The sequence below is a fragment of the Pseudonaja textilis genome, chromosome Z, assembly GCF_049901715.1.
Source record: "Pseudonaja textilis isolate UNSWEBS1 chromosome Z, rPseTex1.2, whole genome shotgun sequence".
In the NCBI taxonomy this organism is placed as follows: Eukaryota; Metazoa; Chordata; class Lepidosauria; order Squamata; family Elapidae; genus Pseudonaja; species Pseudonaja textilis.
Genome location: NC_142008.1, coordinates 79,364,513 through 79,382,169, shown reverse-complemented (window position 1 = coordinate 79,382,169; position 17,657 = coordinate 79,364,513). Strand labels below are relative to the sequence as shown.

Here is a 17,657-nt window from a genome sequence, read left to right as displayed (position 1 = left end):
ACATCTTCAAGACCTTCCAAGAAGCTAGACGCTAAATTAAAACATAGAATAATATGAGTTGGAAGGGGCCTTGGAGGTCTTCTAATCCAACCCTCTGCTTGAACAGGAAATGCTATATCATTTCAGACAAGGGGCTACACCTTTTTCTTCTAAGAGCAAATAAACTTACTAGCAAGAATAGATAATTGACTCAATCCAGAACATTTGATGTAGCCACTACTTTGAACGACAAATTTTCATTTTGCATTACAGAATGAGGAATATGAAACATGGTTCCTTTAAACTTTGAATGGTTTGCAGTGAGGCCATCATCTCTTTATAACTGCATAGTTCTATGCCACATAGCAAAAAACTAAGTTCCTAGCCACTAAATAAAGATAATTGCTACAGGGACAACATTATTATTGACATAATTTAGCAAATCTGATTATAGCATTGGAGACTTTTGGGTCATGCATTGTAATTTCTCAAACTCGTTTCCAAGTGGTGAAAAATTGAATATGGATTCTCCACTATTTGAAAACTTTAATCTGTTCAACTTGATTCTCATTGATTGGTGTGAGTTGTACATATCTTAGTAAATAAGGCCAGGTTCACCTTAAACTAATTAATGCCTGCTTTTTGGTGATGGCAGAAAGTTACTAGAATCTGGAGACTCTGCCAAAAGCCAACCTGAATCAAGGAAAAAATGATGGCATTGTTATTTTAATGGAGGATAGGAATAAGTAATAATGGGGCTGATATTCAGATTTTGAGAAAGCCTGTATTATGGAATTAATATACAGTTGAATAGAAAGAAATATTTCAGCTTGATTCCATTAGTATGGAATTCTTGTGGGATATCTTAGATGGCAGCATATTTAAATGGCAATGTGCTTTGACAGCTCAATATGGACCTGATGCTTTATCTGCTAAAAGACTTGATATGCTAATATTGAAGAATTTTAGATTTTAAATCTAATTTCTTTTGTAAAAAACAAACACAAATGAACAATTCAAAATAGCTATAACAAATATATAAGAGCTTGCAAACAAGATTTGGAAATTCTGATCCTTCTAAAAGTGATGGACTAAAGTCTTGAAGGATGTGAAATGATTTACAGTTCAAATTAATCTTGGCTAAATGTTTTTTATATTTATAGGATTCTTTGAAAGAGCAGGTGTAAGCCTCCAAGAATAATTGGACTTCATGGGGGGAAGAGTGCTGGAGGTTTAAGTTGGTGAAATGTAAGAGTTGGGTTGTTTTATTGACTATGCTTACTTGCTTTCTGTGCAGATGTAGCCTCTTGTCTGTCTACACCAAGGTCAACTGTCTTGGCATACCAGATGTGTGAAACACCACTTGAAGATGCCCATGACATTATACACATCTCAGATTGGAGGGCCAGTTTGAACTATTGGGGGTGGGAACATGGGATAACTTTCTATATGTGATTTTTGCGCTTATTGCCTCAGATCTTGTATTCTTCTGATGCTACCACTTCAATTTTCAGCAAAAGTCCTTTTCTCTATAACAATGGAGTCTAAGGTTTTCTTTCTTGGATTTTGAATGGAGCTTCACCTGACAGCAGGTGTTCAGGTCATCATCGACAAACATAGAAATATCAATCTAAAGTTACTTTACTGGCTATGGTCACTCTATATAAGATAACATAGAGTAATACATGTACTAATGTGACTGACCTTTCAATTTAGCCAGAAGATTCAGATTGCCCAAAATCCCATAAATGTGTCCCTAAAAGTTAATTCTCAAGGTAATTTAAAGTACTGATTTTGACATATAAAGTACTGGTAGCCCTTGAATTGAGCCCAAAATTTATGTTGCTAAGTGAGTTTGCCCCATTTTATGACTTTTCTGGCCACAGTTGTTAATCATTGCATTAGTTAAGGCAATCTGAGGTTCAATAGCCCATCAATTCAGGAACACCTGCCCCTTTAAACATTGTCTAGGCCAGGGGTCACCAACCTTTTGGACCTCAGGGACTACCAAACTCACAATTTTAAATCCCGCAGACTAGAGACCCTGGGAAAATCCCCCAAAAAGTCTGCAGGAAAATTCCCCACCCCGTTTTCCTACCAATTGATCATTCTTTATTTGGGATCGCAGGATACTGTCTCCAGCTCCATTCTCAGGGAGGGGAGGGGTTGGAAGAGAGAAAGAGAGAGAGGGAGGGAGGGAGAGAGAGACTTTTGGCTTCATGCAAGGAAAGTAGCAGAAGTCTTTCTTTCTCTCTCCCAAACTGCCAGAAATGAGTTTTTATGAAACTGGTCGTGCCAGCGCAGCCTCTTGGGGCAGGATGCCTTGCAGGGTCCCAAAGACTCATTTCTGGTGGAGTTTGGGGGAGAGAAAGACTTCTGTTGCTTTCCTTGTGTGTAGCCAAAAGCAGAAGAAGAAAGAAGTAGAAAACAGCCCGGTGGCCAGGTGAGCGGCATGGGGCAAGTAGGGCAAGTTTCCCCCTTCTGCCCTTTCCCCCCTCCCCTCACTACCTAGTGTTGTTTGCAATGCAAGCGACACAAGCCTTGTATTCCCATGGGTCATGTGGGCAGCACAGCCTTGTGTTCCTGTGCAGCCTGGATTAATTGCTTTTGGGGGGGTGCTTTGTGGGTGACATTTCTCTGCAGATCACCAAAACTTTCTCACAGACCACCAGTGGTCCATGGCCACTGGTTGATGACCACTGGTCTAAGCTAGGCAAATACAGGTAGCTCTCCACTTACAACCAAAACCGAGCCCAAAATTTCTAGTGCTAAATGAGACATTTATTGAGTTTTGCTGTTTATTTTGCACGACCTTTCTTGCTGCAGTTGTGAATCATTGCAGTTGTTAAAGTAGTAACACGGACATTAAGTGAATCGATTCCCCAGTGATTTTGCTGATCCGAAGATTGCAAAAGCTGATCACATGACCCTGGGACACTGCAGACATCATAAATATGAACCACTTGCCAAACATCTGAATTTTGATCATGTGACCATCGGGATGTGGCAATGGTCGTGTGAAAGTTTTCAACACTGTTGTAACTCTGAACAGACAGTTTAAGTCAAGGCTACCTGTATTATGTTTAGAACCCTATTACTGTGGCATGTAAGTGCAACCTTTTGATACATTAACTTGAGGCTTTCAAATGATTTGATTTGAATACAGCCCATGGGAAAAAATTAAAAGGATAAAATATTGCTTCTTTTTATCTAGATCCTAAAGCAGTAGTGTTTCCAGCTCAAATTTGTGCAATTCCAGCTCTGTTATATGCAGATTATGTAATAATTTTGTCTGTTCCCTGTGGGAATGAGCCAGGGCATAGAGCCCTTCACTCTAGCTATTTTATGCTGGCACTGATAGTTACTAGCCAACAAGATTGGAAGCTGGATGTCTGCTGTAGTTCAGGGCTATGCTAATCCTGGCAGAACTTTTAAAGCAATTCTTTTTAGCAGTATCTTAAGAGGGCAACTATAAAACAAGATACACGCTTGGCACAGATTGACATCAGCAATCCAGTAAATAGCCAAAAGGGAAAAGATAAGAAACAATTATGAGGTGGAATCCAGAGTTCTTAGTGCAACCCAACAATGTAAACTTGAACCAAGTCTTGAAAAATTGTTTTAGCTTCTGCTCCCAGGGAAGATGGCCAATAAATCAGCCAGGCTGAGCCTCTGCCCAATACATAGTTGTGGCAGTCTACTCTTCAGCGGGCTTATTTCTTGCCACGTCTCCTCTTGGCAAATCTCACACATTTTTCTCTTTGTTATTGAAACTTGCTTACAGACCTCTGCTTAATACTGGGTAGTTGGATTTCAGAGCTGGAGTGGGTGCATGAAAGGCATTGTGGGAGATTGCTGGAACTATCTCAGCCCAAGTGGAGTCACTAATTACACTGCTTCTGGAATCATTTACACTTTTATCCCTAAGTAATCATGATTCTTCCTCCATTTTAATCAGAATATGCTTCCAGCAGTGCTGTAACTCTGGTATTCTTCTGTTCTGTAGAACAACTTGTGATTATTATTACACTTTTATTTTTATATGACATTATCATAGGATGCATAAATGGCACATTAATGATATCCTAATAAAGCAGGTGCATACAGAACCTCTTGGGTTGTAGTTCCAGGCCTCTTTATCTTGGTGTGCACATTTTCCATACCTATTAAGGTGCATATGTATTAAGAATCATACCCTCAGTTGTCTTGAGGTCAATATATACTAAATTTTAACTGGCGGACAGATACAATATTCCACAATTCCTCCAAAAGTCTTAAATCTGCTGTCTATCTCAATCTTCTTCTTTAACTGTAGAAGTTATTTTTATGTTGTAAAGAAACAAGAAAACAGATGGACTTGCCTCAACCATTTATGCTGAAGATATGAAGTAATATTAAAGGACCTTTCTTCCCTTTTCTACTTTTATTAACATTAGACTTTTGGCAATTCAAATATGCCAAGAATACAGAATAGGAAGTTAAATTAGCTTCACAAGAGCATAAATGAAATCATATGCTGATGATATAGTATTAACATGATTAAATGGATGCAAAATTTCAATATGCAGTTATAGAGATTGAACACTGGAAATTTCAAGGGAAAAAGTATAATTGCTAAAATGAGGCTTCCTTTACTGTGAAATTAATTTTGATGGTATTAACCAGATATTTTTTACAATTCAATAAAAAAAAATCTCTTGATCAAAAATGGGATATGAATTATATAATATTCTGGCTTCTTATCTTCAATATTTCAAATATTTCATTTAAATTTTGAATCAAGTAGGAAAAAAGCCATATTATCTACAACAGGGGTCGCCAACCTTTTGGACCTCAGGGACCACCAAACTCATAATTTTAGATCCCATAATTTTAGACTCATAATTTTAGACCACTATCCAGTTCTGTGGGCATGGCCTAATTTGTGGGTGTGACTTGGTGATCATGTGACTGGATGGGCATGGCTTGTATGTAAATATTATAAATATTTATATAAATATTGAATTTTTTTATAAAAAAGAGCAACTTTTACTCAAAATCAGGCAAAGCAGGTAGGCAGATTGAGTTGCCCACAGAATCACAGATTCATTCAGAGATCTATCTATCTGCCATTGGCTAGCTCAGTCTGTCACATAAAATTTGCTTGCAAGCAAACTCACAAAATTAACTCACAATACACCATGTATGTAAATATTGATTTATAAAAAAGAGCAACTTTTACCCAAAATCAGGCAAGGCAGACAGATTGAGTTGCTCACAGAATCATTCAGTGATCTATCTATCTGCCACCAGCTAGCTCAGTCTCTCAAATTTGCTTGCTGTGAGTCTGCACTGAATTTTTTTGCAGCAAACCTTCAGTCCTAAGGGAGGTTCGGCTGTGCTGAGCCGAAGATCTAAAGACTAGCTAGAAAGCAAGAAATCCAACCATTTCCTGCTTCCTAGCTAATCTAAATCTCCCAGCACAGCAGAACAGATGATGGTCAGAAAAAGGAAAAATAGCAATTTAGCAGGCAAGTTTACTGGATAAGCAATGTGTGGGCGGGGAGGTTCCCGCGGGCCATGTGGATGGCGCAGCCTTGTGTTTCTGTGAAGCCTGGATTAATTGCTTTGTGGGGGTGCTCTGGGGGTGAGATTTCTCTGTGGCCCATCAAAATTTTCTCATGGCGACCGCTGATCTACAATGTTGTATACACATGTATATATCATAAATAGCAACTGATTACTCAACATGACATCACTGAAATCCATGAATGTGATATGTCTGAAATTCATGAACAGTCTTTTTCGTACCAGTTTCAAGAGCAGTCTCTAAAAGTATGAATAATAACAGTAACAATAATTTTGTTAGGGCTAAAGGTTTAATTTTTCAAAACAGTTTCAAATGAATATCCAATATTTCAGGGCAATTTCAAATATTTTCATTATGTGCCAGGACCCAATTTTAAAGACAGAAATAATCAAGACAGTCATATATAAAGATTTCCAATCAACAGTAATAGTATATGTCAATGAATGTATATAAAACTAAGCATTTCTAACCAATAGCTATGTATCATTTTCTGTCACAATATTAACCTAAGGATATATTGATACAGTTTTTCAGTGAATGCTTCTGATGAAAACTTTTCCAAAACTCTGATTCTCCCAGCAACTCCCATTGTCCTCTTTAAATTAGAATCTTTTATAAATTTCTCCATGGCTTCTGAAAACTGGGTTGGAAGAGGACTGCACAGAAAACCTGTCTGATTATCTACAACTGATTCCATGGGTCCTCCTGAATTTACGGCAATAACTGGGCACTTCATGTACATAGCTTCTAAGGGAACTATACCAAAGTGTTCATTACTTGGTGTATACAGGACACATATGGAATTGTTAAGAAGAGCTATCTTTTGTTCATCAGAGAATGATCTCAGAAATGTGATATGCTCATCAATCTGAAGTTGGATAGCAAGTGCTTTTAATTCAGCAAAATATTCCACATTTTCATTAACCGCCTCATCATAACCACCAGCTAAAACCAGATGAACTTCACTCCAGCTTTGAGCATCAAGTCTACCACGAAGATCATGTAGTGCTTCCAAAGCCAAAACTAAATTTTTCTTTCTTTCATATCTATTGATGGAAAGGAACAAGAATTTCTTGTTCCCATTAGGAACTATATTAGCAATATTTGCAGAAATAGCAGTATCAAAAATATTGACATTCAAAGAGGGATAAAGGACCTCTGGATTTATGTGACACAAGGATTTAAAGGTGTGTTTGAAAATATTTGCTGTGAAATAACTATTGACAAGAATACAGTCAGCCATGCCAGTTGTATACTCTTCTAACCAATCTAGTGGAGCTCTGTAGATGCGTTTAAGCAATGATTTCCTCTTAGTTAAAAGTTGATCAGGAAAGTGACAGTAAAACAAAACCTTCTTATGAGTCCGAGCTAGACGTAATATTGGAATGCATGCAGACACCTAGGGGAAGAAGAAAAAAAAAGTGGGAAAAAGTATATTATGATGAAAGTTAATGTGTTAAAAAACTGACTAAATTTTTGTATTAAATAAGGCATTCTTATATTAAATTTTCAAAGGATTTCCATCTTGATCATCCTCTACATGGATATTTAATTCAAAACTGTTATCATTAATTCATTTATTTTTCTCTAGAATGTTAGCTAATATTAAGCAATTCAAAGAATATAATTTTTTTTGATAATTTCAGAGGTCAGAGAAAATCTGATTTTTATATTAGATATAAATCTCAGCTAGTCTCCTTGTTTATCGGAGACATTTCACATTTATCTAAATGACACCTCCCTCCAAACATTTATTGTGTAATGCTGACATATCAATTTAGGAGAAAATTCTTCAAAAGATACAAGTGGCCAAATATTCTGGCTTGGTGAATGTGGCAATATTTGAGAACCACTCTTTCACCTCAGTTGAAAAAGTATGCTTTATGAAATGAAGGAAAGAAAGCATCTTCTTGGTTATTTTATACTCCATGATTGAACAATTGGTTTTTTTAGGACCTACTAAAATACTTCAAAAATCAGAGATGCATTTGAATTACTTTTGAAGATAAGTATCCCATCCTGGATGCCCAATTAGAACACCTTTCCAAAAAGAGAAAAAAACATATATAAACACACGAGAAAATACTCTAACTTTTAACAATTTTACCCCTGCCATGATGACATATTTGATACAATACAGTAATGTATAGAATTATATTAATCATCACTTACCAGCAAATTAAAATTGCACTGGCCACGGACTATGGTACGATAATATTTAAATGACATTAAATAGCTTGAAAGGATCCTCTTAAAATGATTTCTAAATTGTAAGTAGTGCAATACTATTTTGCATTAGTAAGATTTCTATCTCTCTATCTTACTGGCACTATAAAGAATTTTTAAAGGATTTTGAACACCATATCAAGGAATCAAATTGGAAAAAAAAGACCAAAGAATGGCAACTTGAATGATCAGGGAAAGGACAGAGTGAGAGAACTTTTGAAAAAAAAAAAGAGTATGGATAGATCCCTTTATAAGGCTATGGCAGGCTATAATAGATACTTAAATATGTGAAGGTGCAAAACATGGAATAATGTTCTAAAATAATATTTATATTATATTATAATAATGCAGTGTTTTCTAGATTCTTCAGGAATGAACAGCAGTCTCACATTGCAGGCGGAAAAACATTCAAAACATTCACACAATTTCCTTAAATAGGCGACTTTCTCTTAACGTGGAATAGTTTTAAAACAGTAAGCATAAAATTGTTTATAAGGTGAGGTGTGCCCAAGTTATACCTGACTGTCCTAGAACCTTAATTCTGGCCGGACAGCAGGGAATCGAAACGAAAAAATGAATACCTGTCCCTTGGCTTAATTAGTGACCTTAATTAAAGAGAATTATGGGGAGAAAAAGGCATATAAGTCATTGTGTGCCTTATATCGTGATTTGGTCCGTATTCAAAGATTTTCTATAAAGCCGATATTTTCAGAATGCAATGTTAGTTGTGTGTGTGTGGGGGGGGATAAGTTCAGGAACAGGCTATCCGAGCGCTCAACACACCTGGTCACAAACAAAAACATCAAACTCCTCTCCACTAAGCAGCAGCACATGCAGAGTCAGCCATATCATGCGTAGCACGGCGCAGAGCGCGTGGCATCTTCCGAAAATGTTCCTCGGCAGCCAGTCGCCCGCTATTCGTATGTCTAGCTGGCTGGTCTCGGAGAAGCACCGCGTGGAATCATAGCGCGGGGTCCAAATTTGCACGCGACAGCCTCGTGCGCGGAGAGCAAGAGCTGCGTCTATTATCAGCCTCTCTGCCCCACCGATGCCGAGATCCGGGTGCAGAAAAAAAACGGAGGGTCCCTTTCGCTGCTCCTCGCCGTTTGTTTCACGGTCCGGAGCGGCCATGATGACGTCCGCTTCCGCAGTAGAGGGCATGCCTGCGACAAACATATCCGGATCACTCAATTAGACACCTCAGCTTTAGTTTTCTGCCTCTGAAATAGGGAGTCTAAAGCACTGCCTGCTCTTTTTCACATCCAGACAATATAGTTAGAAAGGAACCATCGGGAATAAAAATGAAAATTCAGCCCAACTGTTTTTGTTGAAAGAAAGAAGGGGTGCTCTCGTCGGGTTATTCCTTGGTTATGAGAGGAATTCTAGTCGGGCACTGAAGTAGTCTCCTGATTCCAGCGGGGACCTGTTGAGTGGCAAGAAAGCAGGTCCTCCTTTCAGTCGGAGACGTGTCCTGAATTGAAGGGGTTTGCTGTCTGCGTGTCACCTTTGCTATGGTAAGCGAAAGGATCAGCAAAAAGATGCGTATGGCGTGTATACATAAAGGTCTGCGTCTAATTGTCTTTCGTTAACTTTCAGCCGGGTCCCAATCCTAGCGCCACCAGTGTGGGTGCTTCCAGCCGCTCCCCTAGCAAAGCAGTAGCCCCACGTGCGACAGGATCCACAGTGCGGCAGAGGTAAGACGAGAAAGGAGTTCGTTGATCGTTAAATTAATAGCGGTGCTGCAACAGAAACTTGACTCACAACGGATCGGTGCTTACTTTTCATCGTTTTAAATTACAGTTGTGAACATATATATATAAAGTGTACATATTGTGTACATACATACATACACACATGTGTTTTCTTAAGTTTTCGCTGGTACTTATATGTATGTTATTCAGCTTTGTTCCGGTATTTTCCGACGTCATTAGAGTTGTGCTTTTAAAGTTGTAGCAACGTTTCGGCAGAATCTCATCTGCCATCATCAGGCTTCTATATTGTATTCGTCTGTGAGTCAGACAGATGAACACAATACAGAAGCCTGATGTGTGTGTGTGTGTACAGCGCCACTGTACAGTCATTGGAACTAAGCTGTAAACATCCGAACAAACAATAGAAGGTAGCAAAGACTCACTTTTCAAAAACTCTGATGCCATTAACCATCGAGTGGATTTTAAGTGCCAGAAAAGATTATCATGGAATGTGGAGAAACTGTTCATTGCTTCATTTATTATCTTGGGATATTTCCTTGTAGTTATATCTCTAACAATTTAAGTTGGAGAGATTTAGAAACCACAGTCTTTATTTATAAACATCTTTAACACTTAACTTGCTGTTGTGCATCTCCTAGTTTTGGTGTATACCACTTTGGTATAATGGTTGAAGTATTGACCTAGAAACCAGGAGACTATGAGTTGTAGTTTAATCTTAGGTAGAAAGACAGTTGGATGACTTTGGGACAGTCTCTTTCTCTCAGCCCAGTGATGGGATTCGAATAATTTAACTTGCAGTTCTCTGTCCTAATGATTTCTTCCAACAACCAGTTCACCAAACTGTTCAGAAAGTTAACAACCGATTCTCCTGAAGTGGCGTGAACTGGTTGAATCCCACCACTGCATCAGCCCCACTCAAGGAATATCAGGTATATTCGCTGCTTTGCATTATTTATTAAATTAATAAATGTGGAATAAAAGAAAAAATTAAGTAAATCATAGGTGACTGGAAGATAGAAATGGTAGATCTGAGATTCTCTTAAAGTTGCTGAAGTATAATTCCCATTACTTACTAGTAGGATCAGAAGGAACTACGCTGTGAATTGTAGTTCAATAAGGCACAGTTTTCCCATCTAGGTTTGAAACAAGACAGTATGCTTTGTAAAATGTATTTATTGTGGGGGTTTTTTCCGTCAGAATTGAATGATACAAAAGCAAAGCATGGATATAAGAGTTGCATGCTTGATATATTTTAATTTTTGGTGTTTGTAGGAAAAATGCAAGTTGTGGAACAAGGAATGCAGGTCGGTCAACTTCTGCTGGTACTGGGGGAATGTGGAGATTTTACACAGAAGATTCCCCTGGTCTCAAAGTGTAAGTAAAAATATAAAGGCAATTTATAAAGAGTTGAAAAAGCTTCTTAGGTGAGAAGCAAACGGTCTTCAAAGAAAAAACAAAAAAGTCCAGTGGCCTCTTGAAAAAGTACCTTTGGGACAACCGTGACCTGGATGATTACGAATGTCCATAGACATAAAAGCAATAATGAAATTTATTAGTGTTTCTTTCTTGTAAAATCTGCTTCTTTTTTAAGAGATTTGTAACCAGAATTTGTAACCAGAATTTTTTATAGTGTGATTTTTATGGGATTTTATTTTTCTTAGAATCATCAAATTTCATGTTAGTTCATAAGGTATTAGAGTAGTGGTTGTTGTGCTTGCCCCCAGATTGGACTGCCATTTGTCAGAAATGGTGTAGGGTCTCCCACTTGGGGGGGGTGTTGGTCTAGATGACCTACAAGTTCCCTCCCAACTCTGATTATCTGTTAAATCTGTTAAACCTAAATTGTGCACATTATTCAGCTTTTGCCTTTATGGTAGAAACATTTGCAATTAATGTAGTGAATAATATATGGAGAAGTATTGGCAAGGGAGATTAATATGCAATATTTCCTGACCTTTTAGTATTACAATTCATGATATTATTGATATTCATGATATTATTCTGGCTCATTTTTTCAGGATAAGATGTGAAGATATAGTATTATGATAGTTCCACAACTTTCTGAGGTTTACCTTTGCATACAATTATGCAAATCTTGACTCCTTGTCTTTAAGATCAGATAAACTGCTTGAGAAATGTTTTTCATGCAATGCATAATTACTATGATGTACTATTAAATATTACCTACACATGAGGTAAATTCTAGGTCTGACAGGCAGTTTGGTGTGATATTTAAAAACACCAGGTTAGATACTGTGTATTCTAATTCTGCCTTAGGCAGAAAGCCAATTGAATGATTTGTGACCAGTCTCTCTCAGCCTTAGGAAGAAAGTAGTGGCAACCCTCCTTCCCAAAATGTTGCCAAAAAAACTGCATGGACTTGTCAGGAAATCTGTATTAATGCAGGCATTTTATATACATTCAATGTATAATATTATATTTGTCTATACTGATAAAGACAGTTGTGGATATTAAACCATTCATATCTAGGGATATACAGTGTTTGGATTCAAAGACAATTTGCTGCTTCGGATCCAACTACCTCACATCACTACTCATATACAAGTATGGTAATTTTGTAATATTTGCAGGAAACTTAGGGTCTGGATAAAGTATTTTTTTCTTTTCTTTTTCATGAACTGCTAGAAAATTTGTATTTCTTATTTCAACAATTTTCTCCATTATTAAATAAGGGATTAGATAATCTAGAATGCAGTAACGGTAACTCTTTAATAATACATACATACATACAACAATTTGGCTTGCTGCAGTTAATGGTATTTACCTAAGAGTAGTACTAAGTACTGTTTATATTAAATAGTAAGGCTTCTCTGTAAACATGCATTGTGTTTCTTTATTTTTTATAGAGGAAAAAAAGACCTGTCTTTTCAATGGCTTCAGACTTCCACAAATTTAATTCCCCTAGATGGCAGGCAGCTACCTCTCCCACTAACTCATCTCAATAATTAGTCAAGTATTCCAACAAATGTTTACAGTTAGGATAGATCAGGGATTTATTTTATTTAGATATAAAATTTATCTGACTACTTCAGCAGTCTCTACTACTTACAGAATGTATGTATTTAAAAGGAGGTACAGAATAAAAATACAATGATCAAAATAGTAATAAGAAATAGCATGCTAAAACATAAATCAGGTAATATTCAGAGCAGAAGTTTGGTAAACATTCTCACATTTTATTCTTGATAAATATTTTCTCACATTCTATTTGGTGACTGCTTACTAATTTTGATGCTTTCAATAATTCTCACTTGACTCTTAAAATCATCTCTCTTTTGCCACCTCACATGAAACTTGAGATTTCTTAAGCTCTTGAATCTAGAACTTGAAATTTGTTCATGAGGTCTTCTGATAGCAAGATATCTTCATGCAGTGAATAGAATCTTTAAGGGGTTCGACCAGTATTTTACACAGTATTTCTTATGTAAAAAGTACATTTATGCCTGTGTAAATATATTTATCCTTAATGATAAATGGAAAATCGACTAAATTGCTTTAAGCCACATTGTAATAAAGTTCCCAAACTTACCCTTGCAAGTACGAATTACAGGTAATCCTTGACTTATAATTCATTTAGTGACCATTTGAAGTTACCATGGCATTGAAAAATGTGATTTACGACCATTGTGGTGTCCCCATAGTCACATGATCAACATTCAGATGCTTGGCATCTGACTCATATTTATGACCATTGCAGTATCCTAGAGTCATGTGATTACTTTTGTGACATTTTGATAAGCAAAGTCAATGGGGAACCCAGCTTCACTTAACAGTCATAATACTAACTTAACAACTGCAATGATTCACTTAACAACTGTGGCAAGAAAGGTCATAAAATGGAGTAAAGTGCATTTTATAAATATCTCACTTAAGAACAGAAATTTTGGGGTCAATTGTGGTTGTAAGTTGAGGAACACCAGTACACATTTCTAGGGTTGTACTTAAGAATAGTCAAACAAGCCATCAAGGACTGGATTTTTTCCAAACCATTGTGGATTAGCTAAGGTTTGGTAGAAAGAAATCCTGAATGTTTTGATTGTTCCTGGTTTTGGCTGAAACAAAACTATAAACTATAATAGAATTATAGTAACAGTCGCAAATCTTTTGACTTGATATGTCAATTCGAAAAATTCCTAATTTGGCTCTGCTGACATATCAGTCCCCCAAAGCTTCGGAAAATCATTTGAGAAAGGGATATGCTTTCAAGAATAATCTATGAATGACTGCTGGTGTACTACTCAAAATGTCATGATGACATATGCCTTTGACATATGTGTCATAGGTGTGCCATGACTTAACTATGGTCTGATTTTTCAGAAGGGCAAGGTTGATAATGCCATACCCCTTGACCCCCTTACTCTATAAGTTGTATGTCTATTCCTTACTGCAATGGATTTGAGCCAACAGTGAGGAATAAACAAGCCCACCATTGCACCCTTAACTTTCCCAGCACTTTTATCTCCTAGCTGTTGTTACCAGTGTCCACACATCAAATCCTGTTGAATCCTTCATGTTATACATGAATTTCACAAAGACTTTTCAAGGAGCTAACTGCCTCCTTTTGATTATTCAGTTTTTCTCACATGATACTAGACCCAAGCTTTGCCAAGTAAGCATTCAGTGTTAGCTTTTTCCCATTCTTCTTTCCATATCCAAAACAAAACAGCTTCCTTTTATTCATGTTTTGTTTTGGGTATACTACTTGAAACTAGATGCTCCGTGGATAGAATTGTTCATACATAGAAATGTATGAACATTCCTAATTCCTAAACCTAATTATTTTGTAATTTACAATATTTTATATTGTCCCAAAGGTACTTTTTCAAGAGGCAACCGGATTTTTTTTTTTTAAAAAAAGACATTTTGCTTCTTATCACAGAAGCTTCTTCAGTCACAATTGATATATTTAATTATACATATATAAAATTAGAACTTGATTTGCCTGTTTCTATAATTACAACTCTTTTGTTTCTTTTATTTTCAGAGGCCCTGTTCCAGTTCTTGTTATGAGTCTTCTTTTCATTGCATCTGTTTTTATGTTGCACATCTGGGGGAAATACACTCGTTCATAATGTTGTATTAACCAAATTTTAAAATCACATTTTGGACCAAATGAGCAAAGCTATAAGATTTTACCTAAAGAAAAATGAATTGGGTATTCTAGATGAAACTATTGCAGGACAGTTATTTCTTTGCTTTTAAACTCTTTGATAAATAGGAGTTTTGATTCTTTTCTGTTGAAGATGCTGTTTGTATCTATAAAATTACACAATTAAATTGCATTAAATAGCATTAAAATAAAATACGACCAAATAAAACTATTCATTTCTTTGTTATGAATGTCATATTTTGATGGTAAGAACAATTTCATTACAGGAAATTTTATTCAATTCTCAAGGGAACAGAACTAGCTGTCTGTAGACTAGACAGTTAATCTAGAAAGGTATGTTGTCTCCCTGGAGCAAAAATCAAAGATGTGGCTGAGAACCTAACCAAAATAATAAAAAACACAGATTACTACCCTTTACTACTACTATACAGAAGGACAAATGACACGAAAATGAACCTAAAACAATATTGAGTGATTATGAGCAGCTAGGCAAGAAAGTTAAGGAGTTAGATGCCAAGTAGTTTTTTATTTGTACTTCCAAGAAAGGTTATTATCCAGTAAGAGAATAAAGGATTCTAGAAATGAACCACTGGCTAAAGAGTTGGTGTCAACAAGAGAACTTTGGATTCCTAAATGTGTTCTGCATTACCTCCGTACTGGGCTTTTGGCAAGGGATGACGTCACAAAAACTGGGAAGAATGTTTTCAGAAAAGACTGGCTCAACTTATCAGAAGAGCTTTAAACTAAAACTGAGGGGGGAGGGTAATAAATTTTTAGGATGTCCAGGACCTAAGTCCAAGCAAAATCCTCTAGAAAGCAAATCAAATAATGAGATAAGGAGTGATGGAAAAGAAGACAAACTCAGACACCAAATAGACATAGGAAGCATACCTAGTGTCAGACATAGAAATCTCAAATGCTATATACAAATGCTCAAAAGTCTGGGGAACAAACAGGGTGAACTTGAATACCCAAGGTATGATATAGTTTCAATTATTGAAACTTGGTTGGAAGAAACTCATAACATACTGATAGAAGGATACAAACTGTTCAAAAAAACCCAGATCTCATAAAAGAAGAGGTGGAATTGTAAAAGACCACTATATTGCTACAGAAATGCACAAAACCAAACATGAAAACCTCAGAATGCATACGGGTCAATATAAAAAAAAAAAGAATGACGTTGCCATTGCCACTACAGGCCACCCAATGAAGCAGAAAAAATAGATGTACTTTTTCCTAACCAATTAACAAATAACAACAAATTTCCTAACCAATTAACAATGTAGGAAATATACTACAATAGTAATTGGGGACTTCAATTACTTTGACATCAACTGGAAGACTAATTCTGCACCAAGTGAGAAATTGAATAGGTTTCCTAACCAACCTAGCTGACAACTTTGTTGTCAAAAAGGTAGAGGAGGGAACTAGAGGGACAGCCATACTGGTCTTAATTCTCATGAACAGAGAAAAAGTGATAGAGGGAGTTGAAATTGCAGGAACCTTGGGTGAGAGTGACGGTCATACTGGAATTCAATATAATGCAAAAAAAAGCAATAGAACATAATGATACAGAGTCTCAGATTTTAAAAGAACTGATTTTAACAAACTCAGAGCTTTGGAAAGATTTCTTGGATGAAAATCCTAAAGGAGAAAACAACTCAAGTGGTTTGGGAAACTGCAAAATATGATCATAAAAGCCCATACCAGCACAATACCACTGAAAAAGAAAAACAAGAAACCCAAGAAGAAACCTTGGATTCTTCAGCATGGTTGCACAAAGATCTCTGATAAACTGAAAGACAAAAAAGACAGGTTCAAAAAAATGGAAAGAGGGACACATATATCAGCAGATAGCCCAAATCTGCAAAGATCAAGTCAGGAAAGCAAAGTCTCAGAACGAACAAAGACTTGCAACAAAAGTTAAAGATAATAAAAAAGGTTTCTTTCAAAATATAAATAACAAGAAAAAAATAAGGAAACAGTTGATCCACTAAAGAGAGAAAATGGCAAGGAAGTAACAGGCGGTAGAAAGAAAGCAGAACTGCTTAACTCATTCTTTGCATCCATCTTCATGCAAAAATAAACTATAGCTCAATCTATCAAAACAGCTACTGTAAAAGACAGACTAGAAATAAAAATTAAAATATGCAAGAAAATGGTAAAAGACCATCTAGCTCACAAATATAAATCACCAGAACCTGTCAGAATACATCCCAGACCCAGGAAACTGCAGACGAATTAGCCTAATATCAATATTTGGGAAGATCTGGAAAATATAATAATTTTAAAAACCCAGATCATCTAGAAGAGAGAACATCTAGAAACAAAGTTGTAACTAGTAGCCAGCATGGGTTTGTTAGATCATGCCAAATCAATTTTATTTCATTTTTTGGTAAAGTGACTAAATTGGTAGACCAGCGAAATGCTGTGGGCATACTACACTTAGATTTCAGTAAGGCATTTGACAACAGTAGACCACAACCTACTTCTTGGTAAGCTAGAAAACTGGAATACATAGCATCATAGCCACCACTGTGTCTGCATATATCAAACATGCATTGAGGACATCTGTGTCCTTAAAAACATTGTGAGGGCTAATAAAAAACCATGGTTGACCTACAAAGTTCACAAGATATTGAAAGCACCGAATGCGTCTTTTAAATCTCGTTATATGCTGGAACTTAGAACAGCTAGAGAAGATTTGAGAAGCATCATAAAAAGAGCAAAGCAAGTCCATTATCAGAAAGTTGATAATTTTTTTCAGGACCCAATGAACTCCAGCTGTATGTGGCAGGGAATCCATACCATTACAGATTATGAGATGGCTCCATTGAGATGCAAGGGTGACAAACACATTTTTGGAAGATTCGATGAAGATTTCCCTGCAAGGAAAGCTGTGCCCCTTCCTGTTGAGCAAGTGCTTAGCTTTGATATTACCTCAGTCTCTGGAGGACACTGCAGAAAATTAACATTCGGAAAGCAGCAGGCCCAGATGATATTTCTGGGCATATTCTTAAGGAATGTGCAGATGAGT

At 36.5% G+C, this 17,657-nt stretch overlaps 2 protein-coding genes across 2 annotated transcripts; one reads left to right on the top strand and one right to left on the bottom strand.

The window, feature by feature from the left end:
• Positions 1–5,818: 5,818 nt before the first annotated feature.
• Positions 5,819–8,926, bottom strand: ALG2 (ALG2 alpha-1,3/1,6-mannosyltransferase). The gene is made up of 2 exons (XM_026702364.2): positions 8,558–8,926; positions 5,819–6,947 (listed from the first exon to the last, which is right to left on the bottom strand). Exons 1-2 carry the CDS (start codon positions 8,903–8,905, stop codon positions 6,042–6,044), a joined length of 1,254 nt encoding a protein of 417 aa, XP_026558149.2. The 5' UTR covers positions 8,906–8,926; the 3' UTR covers positions 5,819–6,041.
• Positions 8,927–9,225: 299 nt separating this feature from the next.
• SEC61B (SEC61 translocon subunit beta) lies at positions 9,226–14,828 on the top strand. Its single transcript, XM_026702376.2, has 4 exons — positions 9,226–9,288; positions 9,371–9,468; positions 10,759–10,860; positions 14,492–14,828. The coding sequence occupies exons 1-4, from the start codon at positions 9,286–9,288 to the stop codon at positions 14,577–14,579; spliced, it is 291 nt and encodes a 96-aa protein (XP_026558161.1). The 5' UTR covers positions 9,226–9,285; the 3' UTR covers positions 14,580–14,828.
• The last annotated feature ends 2,829 nt before the right edge of the window (positions 14,829–17,657 follow it).

Coding starts and splice junctions, on each gene's coding strand:
- ALG2 (XM_026702364.2), bottom strand. CDS start 8,905: ATGGCCGCTCCGGACCGTGAAACAAACGGCGAGGAGCAGCGAAAGGGA. Junction 6,948..8,557: donor ATGTTTTTGTTTGTGACCAG/GTGTGTTGAGCG, acceptor TTCTTCCCCTAG/GTGTCTGCATGCATTCCAAT.
- SEC61B (XM_026702376.2), top strand. Junction 9,469..10,758: donor GGATCCACAGTGCGGCAGAG/GTAAGACGAGAA, acceptor TGGTGTTTGTAG/GAAAAATGCAAGTTGTGGAA. Junction 10,861..14,491: donor GATTCCCCTGGTCTCAAAGT/GTAAGTAAAAAT, acceptor TTTTATTTTCAG/AGGCCCTGTTCCAGTTCTTG.